Source organism: Cervus canadensis, chromosome 24 (genome assembly GCF_019320065.1).
Source record: "Cervus canadensis isolate Bull #8, Minnesota chromosome 24, ASM1932006v1, whole genome shotgun sequence".
Taxonomy (NCBI): domain Eukaryota; kingdom Metazoa; phylum Chordata; class Mammalia; order Artiodactyla; family Cervidae; genus Cervus; species Cervus canadensis.
The window spans coordinates 49,305,136-49,322,526 of NC_057409.1; the positions used below are offsets into that span (position 1 = coordinate 49,305,136).

General features: G+C 41.6%; 2 protein-coding genes across 2 annotated transcripts in view; both read left to right on the plus strand.

Annotated features, from left to right (window-relative positions):
• Positions 1 to 17,391, plus strand: part of DNAH7 (dynein axonemal heavy chain 7) — a 251,585-nt gene that overhangs the window by 227,097 nt on the left and 7,097 nt on the right. The window contains exons 59-62 of the mRNA XM_043444898.1: positions 3,977 to 4,162; positions 9,784 to 9,921; positions 13,688 to 13,918; positions 16,525 to 16,677. Of these exons, the coding sequence (XP_043300833.1) occupies positions 3,977 to 4,162; positions 9,784 to 9,921; positions 13,688 to 13,918; positions 16,525 to 16,677 (708 nt within the window). The remainder of the gene's footprint in view (positions 1 to 3,976; positions 4,163 to 9,783; positions 9,922 to 13,687; positions 13,919 to 16,524; positions 16,678 to 17,391) is intronic.
• LOC122426731 (protein O-mannose kinase-like) lies at positions 4,228 to 7,670 on the plus strand. The gene is made up of 2 exons (XM_043445852.1): positions 4,228 to 4,325; positions 6,257 to 7,670. Exons 1-2 carry the CDS (start codon positions 4,228 to 4,230, stop codon positions 7,050 to 7,052), a joined length of 894 nt encoding a protein of 297 aa, XP_043301787.1. The 3' UTR covers positions 7,053 to 7,670.

Below are 17,391 nucleotides of genomic sequence, written 5' to 3' on the forward strand. Positions count from 1 at the left end.
TCATAGTATAGATCTTTGTCTCAGTGGCTGCATACACAGCTTCTCCTTTGTGACTATCAGGATTTTATTTCCTTTTTATTTCTTACTATTCAATAATGGTGGTGGTCGTTTAGTCGCTAAGTCGTGTCTGACTCTTGTGACCCCATGGACTGTAGCCCACCAGGCTCCTGGGATTCTCCAGGCAAAAATATTGGAGTGGGTTGCCATTTCCTTCTCCAGGGGATCTTCCCAACCCAGGAATTGAACCTGGGTCTCCTGTATTGCAGAAAGATTCTTTACCAACTGAGCTACAAGGGAAGCCCTCCACTATTCAATAACAAGCAGTGTTAAGATGAATAACTTCATATATTAACATAACCTTGCATACTCACTGCCTGGTTCTACACTCTCTCCCAGTCCACGGTCTCAGCCCTCTTGTTACAATGGAGCAGGAAGCAGTCCCAGCATACAGCTGCTATTTCTACAACCCCAGACGATGGACCCAGGCCTCCAGGAGAACACATTCTTGGGTTTGATTGGCCCTGTTGTGATGAAGCAGCTAAGACAAACACCAGTTTACCCATCGGTTCTCAGGGGAATGTTGGCAGGTTTAACCCTTTATACGTAAATCAAATTCTTCCCCCTCCAGATGTCATTTTATGTCTGCCTCACAGCACTCCCAGGGGCCAACTCATCCTCATACACTAACTATTTAATTTGTGCAGGAGTTGTTTGTTTTTTTTTTTTTACCGAAGTTTTATGACCTATCAGCAAGGCAAAACCCAAGCAGTGCTGCATCTGCAAACTCCCTCATCACCTGCCGGCTTCTCCCTCCTGGTTCTGCTTGTTTCTCAACCAGGTCTTGGTCCTGAGGCATTCTCCTAAATTCACTGCCTTCCCTTCCAGTTCTGCCGGAGAACTAGTCTCAAAATTCCCAACCCTGAATTCAGTGAATTCTTCCTTTGTTATTAGTACCACCTGTTCTTCCCAAGAGCTATTTTTTTTTCTGTTGAAGGGATTCCTCAAAGTGGGATCACTTTACAGGTAACTGCAGGAAGATGTGTAGAACAACAACAACAAAAAATGCTAGGAAAATATCCTGAAGTAAAAAATGTCTATATTTTAGTAGCAAACATTTTAAAACATTGCTATAATAAAAAGCCATAAACAATTAAACATCATAAAAATAAAAGACAAGATGACTTGGAGAAAATATCTAAAATTTGTATGACAAACTGATTCTGTATCTTTATAGAGCTTTTAATAATAAGAAAAAAGATACTCAGTTATGTGAGGAAAACACTTAAAAGAAAAAAGTGGATTATTTAACAATAAGAAATACAAGTGGTGAATAAATACTTTTCAAATGTCAGTATCAAAAATAAAATTAAGATATGTCACGTACTGTATGGTGACTATTGTTAATACTATACTGCATATTTGAAAGTGGCTAAAGAAAACAGATCTTAAAAGTTCTCAACACAAAAAAATTTTTGTAACTGTGATGATGAATGTTAAATGAGCTTGTTGTTATCATTTCACATTACATACAAATACCAAATCATTATGTGGTATACCTAAAACAAATATATTATATGTCAATTATATCTCAAAAATCAATTTAAAAATTAAAAACAATTTTATTGCTTAATTATCATTTTATCTAAATGATAACACTCAGTTTTGTTGTGAGCAGTGAGAGAGAATTCTTTATATTACTGGTGGGAATGTAAGTATTTAGGCTTCCCTGTTAGCTCATCAGGTAAAGAATCTGCCTGCAATGCAGGAGACCTCAGTCAGGATGATCCCCTAGAGGAGGGCATGGCAACCCACTCCAGTATTCTTGCCTGGAAATCCCTGTGGACAGAGAAGCCTGGGGTCACAAAGAGTTGGACATGACTGAGCAACTCAGCACAACACATGTAAGTATTTGTGGTTAAGCTAAATAGAATTGCAATATGAAAAATTAGTTCATTTGCATTCATAAACATTTAGAAATTATGTATACTAGTGAATACAATAAGAAAGCAAAGCAACAGGGAAAAATATCTCTACAAATTTGATAGAGGTCAGTTTATAAAAGAGTTAACACAAATAAAATAAAACTATTAAAACTTTAATTGAAAAAATGGATAGGAGGCTACTTTGTAGAAGAACAAATGTTATTAAAAATTAAATGATCATAAATTTTATTAGTATTCTAGAAAATGCAAATGAACATAATATTAATTATCTTTGGGCAATCAAATTAGCAAAGATTTTAAAACTGTTTTAGCAACTACAGTTCCAGAAAAATAAACGACCCAATCAAACATGGGCCAAAGAACTAAACAGACATTTCTCCAAAGAAGACATACAGATGGCTAACAAACACATGAAAAGATGCTCAACATCACTCATTATCAGAGAAATGCAAATCAAAACCACAATGAGGTACCATTTCACGCCAGTCAGAATGGCTGCTATCCAAAAGTCTACAAACAATAAATGCTGGAGAGGCTGTGGAGAAAAGGCAACCCTCTTACACTGTTGGTGGGAATGCAAACTAGTACAGCCACGATGGAGAACAGTGTGGAGATTCCTTAAAAAACTGGAAATAGAACTACCATATGACCCAGCAATCCCACTGCTGGGCATACACACAGAGGAAACCAGAATTGAAAGAGACACGTGTACCCCAGTGTTCATCGCAGCACTGTTTACAATAGCCAGGACATGGAAGCAACCTAGATGTCCATCAGCAGACGAATGGATAAGAAAGCTGTGGTACATATACACAATGGAATATTACTCAGCCATTAAAAAGAATACATTTGAATCAGTACTAATGAGGTGGATGAAACTGGAGCCTATTATACAGAGTGAAGTAAGCCAGAAAGAAAAACACCAATACAGTATACTAACGCATATATATGGAATTTAGAAAGATGGTAATGATAACGCTGTATGTGAGACATCAAAAAGACACAGATGTAAAGAACAGTCTTTTGGACTCTGTGGGAGAAGGCGAGGGTGGAATGATTTGAGAGGATAGCATTGAAACATGTATATTATCAATTGTGAAACAGATCACCAGTTCAGGTTGGATGCATGAGACAGGGTGCTCGGGGCTGGTGCACTGGGTGGACCCAGAGGGATGGGATGGGGAGGGAGGTGGGAGGGGGGTTCAGGATGGGGAACACATGTACACCCGTGGAGGATTCATGTCAATGTATGGCAAAACCACTACAATATTGTAAAGTAATTAGCCTCCAATTAAAATAAATAAATTAAAAAAGTTAAAAGATCATAAATTTTATTGGTATTCTAAAAAATGCAAATGAACATAATATTAATTATCTTTGGGAAATCAAATTAGCAAAGATTTTAAAACTGATTTAGCAACTACAGTTGCTACAGTCTTTCAGGAAAGTAGTTTGATAACATTAATCGATTTTTATAAATTCCTTTCCATTGACGTTGTAATTTCCTTTTTAGGAATCTAGACTAAAGAATCATTAGAAAATTTAATAAGCGTATATTTAGTGAAACATAAGTTAACAAAGTAGAAAATTAGGAGCCACTAAAGTCTTCAGTATTATGATTATTAAAATAGTATTTTCATATACTATTTTAAGAAACAGTAAAACATATGAGATTTGGTGAAAAATTATATGCAAAATTGTCCAATTGACAAAATATCAATGTATACAAGTATAAAAACGTGGTGAAGGAAATTAAAACTGATTATCTCTGATTTGATTGGTTTTGAACGTCACTTAGCAGTGCTGGATTTTGAAGGATGGTATTATGTTCTAATGTATTTTGCATCAGGCACATAGTAAAAGAGAGAGAGACTCTGGGGAAAATTGCAGTAAAGTAGCTGGGAAGTGAACATATAAAGGGAAATTGTGGAGATGCAAGTGTTTTGTAAACAACATGAGCAAACGGGAGACACAGTTCTGTATGACGGGGCTGCCGAGTCTTGCCTGGCTGAGTGACTGGCGCTCTCCCGCAGGAACTGCCCTACGACGCGCTGCGCTACATGACCGGCGAGTGCAATTACGGCGGCCGTGTGACCGACGACTGGGACCGGCGCACGCTGCGCAGCATCCTCGACAAATTCTACAACCCGGAGCTAGTTCAGAACCCGCACTACAAGTTCGACTCCAGTGGCATCTACTTCGCGCCTCCTGCTGGTGATGTAAGTACACGTGCTCTTCAGGAAAACTGAAAGCAGTAAAGCATGAAATTCCCCTGATACCGAAAATGGTGATTTTTCCCCCCAGAGGCTTTTTTTTTGTTTGGTTAACCATTGTGTGCCCTTCGGTCTTACAGGGACAGAGCAAACGCTATGCAAAGATGGAGTTAGTGGTTTCCTGTTTGCTGTAATGTGAGGACTATCAGAAACGCTCCTCGCCCAAGAATGTCTTCCTCAGTGACCTGAAACTCTCTTACTGTGAATTCAGACCTTTGGGTCAAAAGACATTGCCCCCAATTAAAATGGGAGAAATGAAGTCGCTCAGTCGTGTCCGACTCTTTGCGACCCCATGGACTGTAGCCTACCAGGCTCCTCAGTCCATGGGATTTTCCAGGCAAGAATACTGGAGTGGGTTGCCATTTCCTTCTCCAGGAGATCTTCCCAACCCAGGGATTGAACCCGGGTCTCCCGCATTGTAGGCAGACGCTTTACCATCTGAGCGGAGAAGGGGGTTACAAAATAGTATTAACAGTAATAGTTAATATGCAGATCATTCTTAATTATTTACAAAGCAGTTACATGTAATTATCTCATTACAGCATCGAATTAACATTGATGCTATTATTCCTCCTATTTTACAAGGAAGAAAGTAAGTTCACTAAACTTAAATAACTTGCCCAAGATCCCAAAGGTAGAAAGGGACGGAGCATCACACCTGCTTCACAAGACCAAGGTTGTCGGCTCCTATTTTTTCCAGTCCTGTCTAACAGATGTATTTGCCTTCAGATTATCACACAGTAGACGTCTAGGGACTGCCGGTACAATTAAATTGGTTCTCGGTTTATTCCCAGAAGTCAAAAGGGCACATATTGAAAGTTAAACACACAGCCACAGGCAACAGAGGCACATGCCTTGACTCCACATCCACTTGGATGAGCTCTGGCCGCAGGCAGACACTGAGAGAGGAAGAGAAACACTGGTTCCAGAGCCTGGTCACAGATGGGGCGGGGAAGTCAACACGGGGAGTCATGGCAACAGGATTTCCAGGGATGAGTTGGAAAGTAAGAAGACGGCAAGCTAAAGTCAGGTCATGTAATGTGACCCATATAGAAAAATCATCAGTGACCAATTGCCCCACCTCACCGTGTGTATGTGTGTATATGTAAGTGTATATGTATATATATGAATGTGTATAATTATACATATCCTTCCCTGATTATACATATCTTCCCTGGTGGCTCAGATGGTAAAGAATCCGCCTGCAATGTGGGAGACCTGAGTTCGATCCCTGGGTTGGGAAGTTCCCCTGGAGGAGGGCATGGCAACCCACTCCAGTATTCTTGTATAGAGAATCCCCATGGACAGAGGAGCCTGGCAGGCTACAGTCCACGGGGTTGCAAAGAGTTGGACGTGACTGAGTGACTAAACACATGTGAGCATCAAGACAAGTATGGAATCTTTTTTTTTTAAATCTTTTTATTAAACTTTGTATTTTATATTGGAGTATGGCTGATTGACAATGTTGTGATAGTTTCAGGCGGACAATAAAGAGACTCAGCCACACATGTACATGTATCCATTCTCCCCCAAACTCCCCTCCCCTCCAGGGTACCACATAGCATTGGTTCCCTGTGCTCTAAGGAAAAGTATGGATCCCTCGGTTGGGAAGATCCCCTGGAGAAGGAACTGGCCACCCACTCCGGTATTCTGGCCTACAGCAATCCATGGACAGAGGAGCATGGCAGGCTACAGTCCGTAGGGTCTCAGAGAGTCAGACACGACTGAGCAACTAACACTTTGAACGCTCATGGAATCTTGATAGAAGTTTAGGTAAATATAAGGAGCCCGCGTGCCTGGCCGGGGGAAGGGACCGCAGGAAAGAAAAGAGATCCTGTTTGCTGCGGGGAATGGACTGGAAAAGAGGAAGCAGTGGTAGAGCCCATGGGAGAGTGTCGCAGAAGCCCAGGTCAGCTTCTAAGAATCAGGCATTGGGGGAAGATGCTCCGGAGACTGTGAGGCCGGATTGGTGAACGAACGGCGTCGTAGAGTCCACTGGAGTCCTGGGAGACACCTGGAGGGAGGGCTCCAGTGAGAAAGATGCAGGCCCGGGATCTCAAGGACGGTGTTTCTGTCCGAGTGGAAGGAACGCAAGGTGGCCCTGTCGCGGCTCACCAGGCCGGAGGTGAGAGACGATTTCCTGCACGGGCTGCAGATGCTGCGGGCGCTGCAGAGCGAGCACGTGGTCACGCTGCTGGGCTACTGTGAGGATGACAACACCATCCTCACTGAGTACCACCCCTTGGGCCCCCTGGGCAACCTGGAGGCGACGCTGAGCCTCGCCAAGTACCGCAGCCTGAACACGTGGCAGCTCCAGCTGCAGCTGGCCCTGGGCTACGTGGCCGTCCTCGACTTCCTGCACCGCAGCCCCCTGGGCACGCTGGTCATGTGCGACTCCAGCGACCTGCCCAAGACCCTGTCCCAGTACCTGCTGACCGCCAACTTCAGCATCGTGCTCAATGACCTGGACGCCCTGCCGCTGGTGAACCGCAGCTCCAGGGCCCTGGTGAAGTGCGGCCACCGGGAGCTCCGTGGGGACTTCGTGGCCCCAGAGCAGCTGTGGCCCTTTGGAGAGGACGTGCCCTTCCAGGACGACCTCATGCCTGCGTATGACGAGAAGACTGACATCTGGAAGATTCCCGACGTCTCCAGTTTCCTTCTGGGGCACTTGGAGGGGAGTGACATGGTCCGATTCCACTTGTTTGACATTCACAAGGCATGTAAGAGCCAGGTGCCTGCAGAGAGACCCACCGCTCAGGCCGTCCTGGACGCTTACCAGAAGGTTCTGAATCTACTCAGAGACACCGCGACGTCTCAGACTAGAGAGATGCTGTGAAAGACAGGGTGGTCGCTGAGGGATGGGAGTCAGGGGACAGCTGGAAGAGCTGCCCCGGTTTTGCCCTGATGGAAGGTGTTAGCGGTTCTGCCCCGGGTTCTTCCTCTCCTGACCGCCTGGCGGGAGTTGCTGAGCAAGAGCACATGGGCTTGCTGTGAGCCTGGCTGCAAGCGAAGGGGGAGAGAAGCAGTGAGTCGGACCAGTATCTGAAGGAAGTAACAAAAATGAAGCTACAAAGAGGTGTCCCTAACAGCTGAATCCATAGGCTTGTAAGAAATGTGCGTGGAGAGGTTTTTAAGTGGCAGTGTGGGGAAGAGACAAGCGGTGGTTCTTGCTTTGTCAGCTGAGTATCTGCGGTGTGCTTCACGGTACCGAGGAGACGTCACTGTGTCTCAGGTGACTGCCCAGGGCCACGCCTGTGTCATCCACGTCCCAGCGAGCTAGCGTGCATGCTCTCTGAAACCTTGAGTGGATAAGGAGCTTTGAAAGTATCATGTATGACGGAAATCCCATCTGTGTTACTACTGCCTCAGATGGTGCTTGTGAAATTCCTCTTTACCTTCCAGCTGGATATTTCTTCTGTGCTCAACATTAATTATCGTGAACATTTTACACCAATAGTGTCTGTCACTCACTCATTAATGGAAGGCGTTGACAGAATTTCCACTTGAGTTGCATGATTGAATCCTTCAGAAAGCTTTCCTTGGTCTCTGTCATCCTCATTTGCAGGGGAGGAAGGATTTGGTACATATTGATCACTACCAATAAGGGGGTCAAAGCTGGCATTGAGGGCAGAAAGGCTGTGTGCAGGCCTCGTGGTCACCGGAATTACAGAGAGCTGGCCCAGCCCCGCAGTCTTGGACTCAGTGTCTCGGTGGAGTCTCTGCATTTCTCACTGGTTCCCTGGTGATGCAGCCAGTGCTGCCGGTCTGGGAACCACATTTCGAGAACCATTGTCCTTACCTATCCAGGCAGTAGACAGGGAGTGTGATCAGTATTATCCTTGTTCTACATCCCATGGTGACTGAGTCCTGGGAGTCCTATGGTTGGTCAGAGAATACGCTTGCCCAGAGTATATTAACTGCTGCTCTTAGTTATAAACATGCTGCCAGAACCCACGAGGATGGCTGTAATCAAAAGAATGGACAGTAACAAATGTTGGCAAGGATGTAGAGAATTGGAGCCTTCATACGTTGCTGGTAGTAATAAAATGGCCCGGCTGCTTTGGGAAACAGTCTGACCATCCTCAAAAGGTCAAAAATAGAGTTACCATGACCCAGCAGTTCCAGTTCCCAGTATTTACCAATGAGAATTGAAAACATGTCCATAAAAGAACTTGGACACAAATATTCATAGCAGCATTATTCATAATAGATCAAGAGATACAAAGAATCAAGGAGGATCTGGGAGACTATTTAGAGGACCCAGAAAAATATATTAGAGCTTTTAAAGGTGTTACTCTGCATTATGACCTCACTTGGAAAGATGTAATGTATATCTTGGGACAAACGTTGACTCCTGACTCAAAGGCTCGAGTTTTGGGAAAAGCGGTTGCTTATGGTGATGAGTGGCTTGGTAATGAATCAGTGGGAAAGAGGGAGGACGAGATAACTGCCCTCCCCACTGGGAGTCAGGCGGTCCCAGCTACAGAACCAGACTAGGACTATAACACTGCTAAAGGAAGATGGGATCAGAGTCATTTTGTCAGATGTATTCTTGAAGGACTCAGACAGGCACGTTCTAAGCCTTTAAACTATGGCAAACTGGCAGACATTGAACAAGAAGAAAAGGAAGCTCCTGGTTGCGGGGAGCCGGCCTGACTGCTCAGGCCCCTTCTCGGCCCTGAGAGAGATCAAGAGGTCCCTCTCTGTCCCGCCACCCCTGATTTGTTAAAGTGCAAATTGGCCTTTCTCACCTCCCTCAAGGAAATCGCTGCAGCCACCATTTGCCCATTTTCCTGACTCTGATAAGATTATCGGGCTCCTGTGAATGGCTTATGTCTAGGTAGTCTTTACCTGATTGTAAGACGCTGGTGCCATGCTCTGCTGGAGTTAAGATAAAACTCCTGAGCTAAAACTAGTGTCTGCAGTTCTGCACGTATGCAAGTCTTTGATCTAAAATTTGGTGAATCCTGTTAGTATATATATGTATGTTACCCCTCAATAAAGTCGTCGGAATCAGTCACAAGCTGACTCCGTCCCTCTCAAAAAAAAAAAAAGAAGTTTACGTAAATATAAAACATGTGTGCATGAGTATAAAAGAATTATATTAATGGTGGTTATTTCATGATGATAAAATCTCAGGTAATTTTTACTTTTCTGAATTAAGTGGATTTATCACAATAAGAGGAAACAGAAAAATCAGAGTAAAGCAGAAAAGAAACTACTGTGGTAAATTAAGAACAGTCATCAGCAAATGCAACACGGAAAGATTTCTGTGGAAGAAATTTCTAAATGAAGTAGCCAGGATATTCCTCTCTCCATTTAAAAATTCATTTCAACTGAGTGGGACATTTTTTTTCTCTTTCTAAATGTGTCCATATCTTTTTTTTTTTTTTCCTTTTTTTTAATGCTTTGGCCCTGGATGAAAGAAAATGAAAGCATTCAGTGTCCAGTCTCACAGGCTCATCCACTCAATAACCTGAGCACTGAAAATTACCTCTTTTCAGTGAGCAAGTTCTACAGGATAATTGATTTCTAACCTCCTGGCTCCTTGTTATTTATCTTTGCAGCACAACAGCTACATTGAATACACAAAGACACTGCCTCTGACCCCAGCTCCGGAAATCTTTGGGATGAATGCCAACGCCGATATCACTAAAGATCAGTCGGAAACTCAGCTGCTGTTCGATAACATTCTTCTCACACAGGTGTGTGATCTGTGCATTGGTGGATTCTGAGGCTGCAAAGGATGGTCCCCAAGCAGCATGAGCCCACTCAGGAGAGGTCCAGGCCCAGGATTCCATCTGTTCAAGTGGAGAACCATTTTTAGGAAAAGAAAAGAAAATACGTACCTTAAAAATAAGTTTAAACATAGAGTAAATGAATGTGTGAGTTTTGTTTTCGCCAGGCTTTTGATTTGGAAAGCATCTTTGAGTATCATTCTGCTGCCAGCAGTTCTTTGAATAGCATTCTTTGAGTATCTCTGAATATTCTTTGATATCATTCTGCTGCTAGGAATTCCATTTTGCCTCTCTTGGCTTGAATTATGCCCCAGAACATATATTATGTCCTTTATAAATTTCTTAAAGTGGAAGAAGAGTTTCAAAGGTGCCTGGAAGCAGTTTGATGCCAGAATTCATCTAGAATTTTCCCTATTTAATTTTCTAGTCTCTTACTAATGCAACATTTTTAATGACTTATCTTTATCAAATGTTCCAGAACATTTAACCTAGTTTGCGTAGTTTTTTTGTCACATCAGTATTTTATCAGATTATATAGTGTTTAAAATATAATAGTAAGTATGAAATAAATTAAAAGATTTAGGAGAACTGTTGCCTCTGAGACATGCAGCTCTGCTGGTGAGAGCATAAACTTAAGGGCACATCAGAGGATGACCTCTGAAGGCACCAGGATTCAGCATGCCGTGGCACAGGTTAGTTCTTTGAATGAAAGATGTTTAATCTTACTTGTCTATTAAGAGATCTTCTATATTGTTTTCTGTTAGAAGATATGCTTGTTTGTTTTAGTTCTGAAAGCAAATTAGTCCAAATGGTGAGTTCCCTTAATGACTGCATGAAATTTTAGTAAGTTAAGGATGATTATTCATTAAGCAAATTATTCCCCTAACTGATTTCAAGCTGATCTTTTTTTTATTTTTATGGAATCTCAAAGTAATAATAATAATAGTTAATTATTTTATAGTGCTTCTTGTATGGGAGCACTGTTCTAAATGGTTTATGCATAACAGTGTAATGGTTAGGACAGTCCTGTGAGATAAGGTGCTAATTATTCCCATTTTATAGCTAGAAGACTTAGACACAGAACGATTAAGTAGTTAACTCAAGGTCAGCTAATACAATTTAAAGCCAGGACTCTGCGCCAAGTAGTCTGACTCCCACTAGTTTGGCTCCAGAATCTGTGTTTTAAGCTGTGTGATACTCTTTCTAGAGTCTAAAAATGGAATAAACCTCAAAGGCAGATAACCAGAGATGCTAGGGGAACTAAGAACTGGATTGAAAGAAAGAAAGAAAATGAAGTCGCTCAGTCATGTCTGACTCTTTGAGACCCCATGGACTGTAGCCTGCCAGGTTCCTCTGTCCATGGGATTTTCCAGCAATAATACTGGAGTGGGTTGCCATTTCCTTCTCCAGGGGATCGTCCCCACCCAGGGATCGAACCTGGGTCTCCTGCATTGCAGGCAGACTTTTACCATCTGAGCCACCAGGTAAGTCCAAGAACCAGACTTCTTTGGTGGCTCAAACTGTAAAGAACCAGATTGAGAGGATGGACTAGTGTGCTGTCATTGATGGAAGAGTTCATGGAACTTCTGGTTCTGGTCTGTTGTAAAATGACATCTGCTAATAAGGCAGAAAGAACAAAGACCATGTTTTGATGTCCATTTTATATGTTAATACCACTAAGATCAATTATTGCTCGAGCATGAAATCATATATAGACAAGAATACGTAGATCTTTAGCAACTTTAGTGCATGTAGTATGCAATAGTCTGACAACAGGAGATTTATAGAGCCTTCGGCTTTTTTTAAACTTGATGGACTGTGCCATATTACAGAATACATAAAGCAGTGGTCGTATTCCAACAGAAAATGACTCAGAATCAAACAAACAAGTTTAAATACACTTGGGATATCTTCTCAGTATGTGATTAAACAACCTCTTTCAATATTCTGCAACTCAGATTGGCAAATACAATTAATGTAATGGGTAGGCAGGCGTTCAGTGATTCAGCATTGAGTTTACCACAGTTCAGAGGCAACCAGAACAGCGGTTTAGAGAGCAAGGTCATGAGGACAGGACCTTCACATTGCATGTTGAAATAAAAGATCTTTTGAAGTGAGAGGAGCTAGTGGGGTTGAGAATGTTACTTCTGCAGAGCTGTCTTGAAGTGCTAGACTTGCTTTCAAATAAGAAAATTGTTTCGACCTAAAATATTGTTAAACTAGAAATGGAAAGGTTGAATTCCATGATGTCTCCTTGAAAATGTATCCCACTTATCTTTATTTGTTTAATAAAAGGAAAACAACTGTTAGAAGATTTCAAATGGTATTTATGAAAACTCTTAAGAAAAGACAGTTAAAAAAGAACCCAAGTTAAATAATTACAAATAAATAATACCCTTTTGCTCTTAATTCTCAATATCAGTTGGATATTACTATTAAAACGTATCTCCCCAACTGTGTGATTCTGGTGTGTGAGAAATAGGTATAGGAATGTTTGTGTTACTAAAATATTTTTCTTACATTTTTGAAGGGTTATAGGCCTAGGATTTATTTGGGGGGGGGTGTTTGATGGAGGTGCAGCTCTTGTTAGAAAACAGTAATGTTTTTAATGAGTTTATAGTACATTGTATGCACATCAAAATACAAATAGAAATCAGCATATCATTCTTCAAATGCAACAGAAATAGATATTTCACTAGTTTTGACCAAATATTCATTACCTTCTTTATTATCTGTAATTTGTTTTATATATTTGGTTGTAAACCTAGTAGTTTGGGATTGTGGTAAAGGATTACTATATTAGCATAGCCCCCCCCCCTTTTTTCCTAGCTTGTAATTAATACTAACATTTAATTTTTTATTGCACATTTTTATAGGAAGGTGTTAGGGTACCATTAAAAATCTTACTAGAAACTTCAGTAGAAGTCACTGTCAATATGTATGGAATAGATCCAATATAGAAACTAGAAAATATAAAATCTGAAATAAGACTAAACACAATTTCCTGGGGCTGAAAAAATATGAGATGTATTCATTTATATTCTAATAGTGCTCATTCTGTCTCCATGCACACACACACACACACACATTTATTTTGAGGATTTAAAGGTTTTCTCAGAAAATATAGATTCATTTATATGGTGCCACTATAAACTTAAGAAATAAAAATTGAAATGAAATTCCCCTTCCTTGCTTCCAGTGTGAATTACTAAAGTCTGCCCTATCTCTATAACTCTTCCAACTGCTTGGAAGATTAGAGCTTATTTTCTTTGCCCTCTTGGATTCAAGGAGAAAGCTATATCTCTGCTTTTGGCAACCAGTAGGCAACAGAGTTATTATTAGCAAATATGTTTGTGGCAAGCTTTCTCATAGCAAAACCAGATTTCCTCCTTGTGGGCTTTGATACCCATCATCACTTGACCACCTCACCATGGTGAATGCTTTTGCTCCCTCTGTCCACAGCATCTGCCCTTCCCTCAATTCCCAGAGAGCACAATGCTTCCTCCAGACCTCCTTTTGCTGTGAACATTGTACATAAACTTCTAACAGCTGTTTTTCTCCTAAAGCTCCATTCCCGTGCCTGTTACCATCATGTCAATAAATCTTATGTGGAGAAGAATCATAGATAAAATAGCAAAGTAGTACTCATTCTTACAAAATTGAGGAATTTTCCCATCCAGCAATTCTTAGACCTTTGTGAGCATTTCTGATTCATAGTTTGAATTCTTCCCAGTCTCGTTCAGCAGATGCTGGTGCAAAATCTTCGGATGAAGTGGTAAATGAGGTTGCTGGTGACATCTTGGGTAAACTTCCGAACAACTTTGACGTTGAGTCTGCAATGAGGAGATACCCAACCACGTACACTCAGAGCATGAACACAGTGCTTGTTCAAGAAATGGGACGGTTCAATAAGTTGCTGCAGACCATAAGAGACTCATGCATTAACATCCAGAAAGCAATCAAGGTAAGGGAAAGTCCAGCCAGGAAAAATCATCAAAATAAATCATTCATTTACTCGCCAGCATGTATTGGGCACAGATTCTGTGAAAGTGCTTTTCTTGGTTCTGGAATAGAAAGAAAATCCCTGCCCTTAAAATGTGTATGGAATTCTGGGGTTGGCAGTTAATAAGTGGGTAAGTGAGTATAGAGTATGGTACGTAAAGCAGTCATTTGCTGGATGAGATATATGCTAAGAAGGCAGTAAGCGTTAAGAGGTAAGAAAAACAAAGCTTCTGCCCTCAGTGAGCTTACCTTAGTGAGGGAGACAAACAATTAACAAATACACTTTTCAGTCAATGGTAAAGTCTATGGAAAAAAAATAAAATGGGATAAGGATGTGGAGGGTGAGAGGTGGGAAACGCAGTCATTTGGAGTCAGGCCATTCTGAGGAGAGGCCCGATGGGAGGGGCAGGCCATGGGATGTTTGGGCAGCGGGTTGAGCTGGCAGGAAGGCCCTGAGAACAGCAGCCTGGTGTGGTCGAGGGTACCATAGGGAAGGCTGGTTTGGCTTGAGAAGGGGGAACACGAGGGAGACGGTAGAACAGAGAGGAAGGCACAGGCTCGCGATGGCCTTGTCGGCCAAGGTCGGGATCTTCAATTCTATTCTAAAGTGCAAAGGCAAAGGGAGGCCTTCAGAGGAATTTAAGCAATAAAGTGAAATGACCTGTTTTGTATTTTTGAAGATTGCTCTGATCTCTGCGGAACGGATTGTAGGGAAACCAGAACATAGGCAGAAGCCAATTATACGATGGAAGTTTTCCAGCTGAGCTGGTTTCTTGTCGTAGCGGTGGAGGTGGAGGAGAGTGGTTGGTTATGAGTTGTTGAAAGAGGAGTCTATCTGGCAGGGCTGTTTGGCTAAGTATTCGGTATCTTATGTTTCTCCTTAACCTGGCTCTTCCTGTGTCCTTCCTGGAAAGTGAAGGCCTGGCTTTCCACGTTTTAGGAGATAAAAGGGGAAAGAGGCCTGTGGGAGCTCAGCGGCTGGTACACGTGGATTCACTTAAATCCCGATTTCGAGATGGGAATTCTGACACCAACTCAGCCTGGCATTCTTCCCCTCTATGAGGTTCTTCATTTTCCTGTCCAGGTTTCATTCAAAGTAGGCGATGTGCAGTTTTGTGGGGAAAGACCCAGGACTCTGTGTTTTAAGGCAGATCCCAACAATCTTCATTTGAGCACCACCTTCTTCTCCTCCCTGGCTAAGGCCATCAGTTTCAAATATCTTGAATATCCTAGTTGATCCTCAGCTTTGCCCTCTGCCAGTTTAGGATCGAGTTTCTCGGCACAGCTGAGTCAGCTGCCAACATGCTTTCTAGCTCCCAGTATCGTTCTGCTTCTTTTTGCACCTGTAGGCTTATGGGGGTTTTTTGGAGGTGTAGTATTTTTTGTTTTCCGGGGGCGGACTTGGCCATACCACACAGCATACAGGATCTTAGTTTCCCGCCAGGGATCGAACCTGTGCCCCCTGCAGTGGAACCGTGGAATCTTAACCACTGGGCCACTAGGAAGGTTCCTAGGCTTGTGCTTTTAAGAAATAAATTCCTCTACCATTATTTCAGGGTTTGGAGAATGAGGAAAATGAAATGTGGGTGTTTAATCCATTAAATTTACTCTAAAATTTTCTCCATATGTTAGCTGGAATGATATTGTCAGCTATGGAGAAAACAGAAATGATGGCACCTGGCCCAGTTGCAAGATCACATAGGAATTTTCAGGGGTCTCAAAGTTTTACCATCTGTTAGGATCTTCAATTTTATTCTGAAGTGTAAAGGTAAAGGGAAGTCTTCATTATGCAATGATGTAAAATCTATTTTACATTTCAAAATGGGATAAAAATCAATTTGACTTCACACTTGCAATCCAGGATATTCAACCTTTCAAGGCACTTTGAATCATTTTGCTCATTTTATATTTATCACTATCCTTTTAAGAAGGTCAGGACAGAGGTATGTTAGCTGTCTATTTAATAGATAAATAAACTTAAGTCAAAGTTAGGCTGTGACTTAGTAGACAGTGAGAAGCCGAGTGTTGATTAAGATCTTCCAGGCGGGGCAGAATGGGTAAAGGTAGTCAAAAGGTCCAAACTCTCAGCTACAAGACAAGTCCTGGAGGTACACTGTACAGCTTAGTGACCACAGTCAGTAATACTGTGTTGCTTATTTGAAAGTTGTTAAGAGAGTAGATCTTAAAAGTTCTCATCACACAAAAAAATGTAACCATGTATGGTGATGCATGTTAACTAGGCTTATTGTAGTGATCACTTTACCATATACACAAATATTGAATCATTATGTTGTACATCTAAAATTGATACTTTATGTCAGTATTCTTTATATTTCAATAAAAGAAACTTTACATTAAAATTTGATTAGATTAAAATCGTTATATTTTTCCAAGAAATAACTCAAAGATTCCACGTCTTACTTGTGAGCCAAAGAAAATACCTTTTCTTTCTCCTTTTTTTTTTTTTTTTGCTATACTTAACTAATCATAACTGTAAACAAGTTTAATTATAAAATTACTCAAATGTTAGAATACTGTCATGTCAAACAATGGTTAAATGTGTTTCAGGGACTTGTAGTGATGTCTACAGAACTTGAGGAAGTGGTTAGCAGCATTCTGAATGTCAAGATCCCAGGAATGTGGATGGGGAAATCGTACCCGAGCCTTAAACCCCTTGGGAGCTATGTGAATGACTTCCTTGCAAGACTAAAGTTTCTGCAGGTGAGTTCATCCAAATGCTCACATATTAGGTTTCTTTTGATTTCATTTTCTTCACTAGGATTTGCGACCCCATGTACGGTAGTCTGCCAGGGTCCTCTGTCCATGGGATTCTCCAGGCAAGAATGCTAGAGTGGGTAGCCATTTCTGTTTCCAGGGGATCTTCCTGACCCAGGGATCAAACCTGGGTCTCCTGCATTGAAGGTGGATTCTTTACCATCTGAACCACCAGGGAACCCATAACGAGCATTATTGTCTAGTTTTTCTGTGCATGCCAAGCATAAATGACCACTACTCAATATCGCATATAGTTTATGTAACTGTTGCACTAAATTGTCAAAATACTAATATTGGAAGTAGAATCACTGGAAGCTTCTTTAGGAGAGGTGTTCATGTTCAGTGAAGTTAGAAATTCAAATCAATGACATTTGAGCAGAAAAAGGGACTCGCTGTGTTGATATTTCTATTGAATATTTAGCTTTAAGAGATCCCTACAACAGATTCTCCTACAAGGCCACACACGCTACTGGTAAGGAGAATTATTTCTTCCTTGTGCAGCACTCTTCCAGGTCATGAAATCACTAGATTGCTGTTTCAGCCCAAGTCAGTAATGGGCTAATTGTCTTGGAAATGTAGAGTGGGCAGAAGTCTGCCTCCTAATTACCTGGCAATATTGGTTCTTAACAGTGTTCTTATTAACAGTTCTGTTAGAAGTAT

What these genes read in the sequence shown, in the direction of transcription:
- LOC122426731 (XM_043445852.1), top strand. Translation starts at nt 4,228, where the DNA reads ATGGTGATTTTTCCCCCCAGAGGCTTTTTTTTTGTTTGGTTAACCATT. An exon ending in AAACGCTATGCAAAGATGGA is followed by an intron (nt 4,326 to 6,256) that starts GTTAGTGGTTTC and finishes CCAGTGAGAAAG; the next exon opens with ATGCAGGCCCGGGATCTCAA.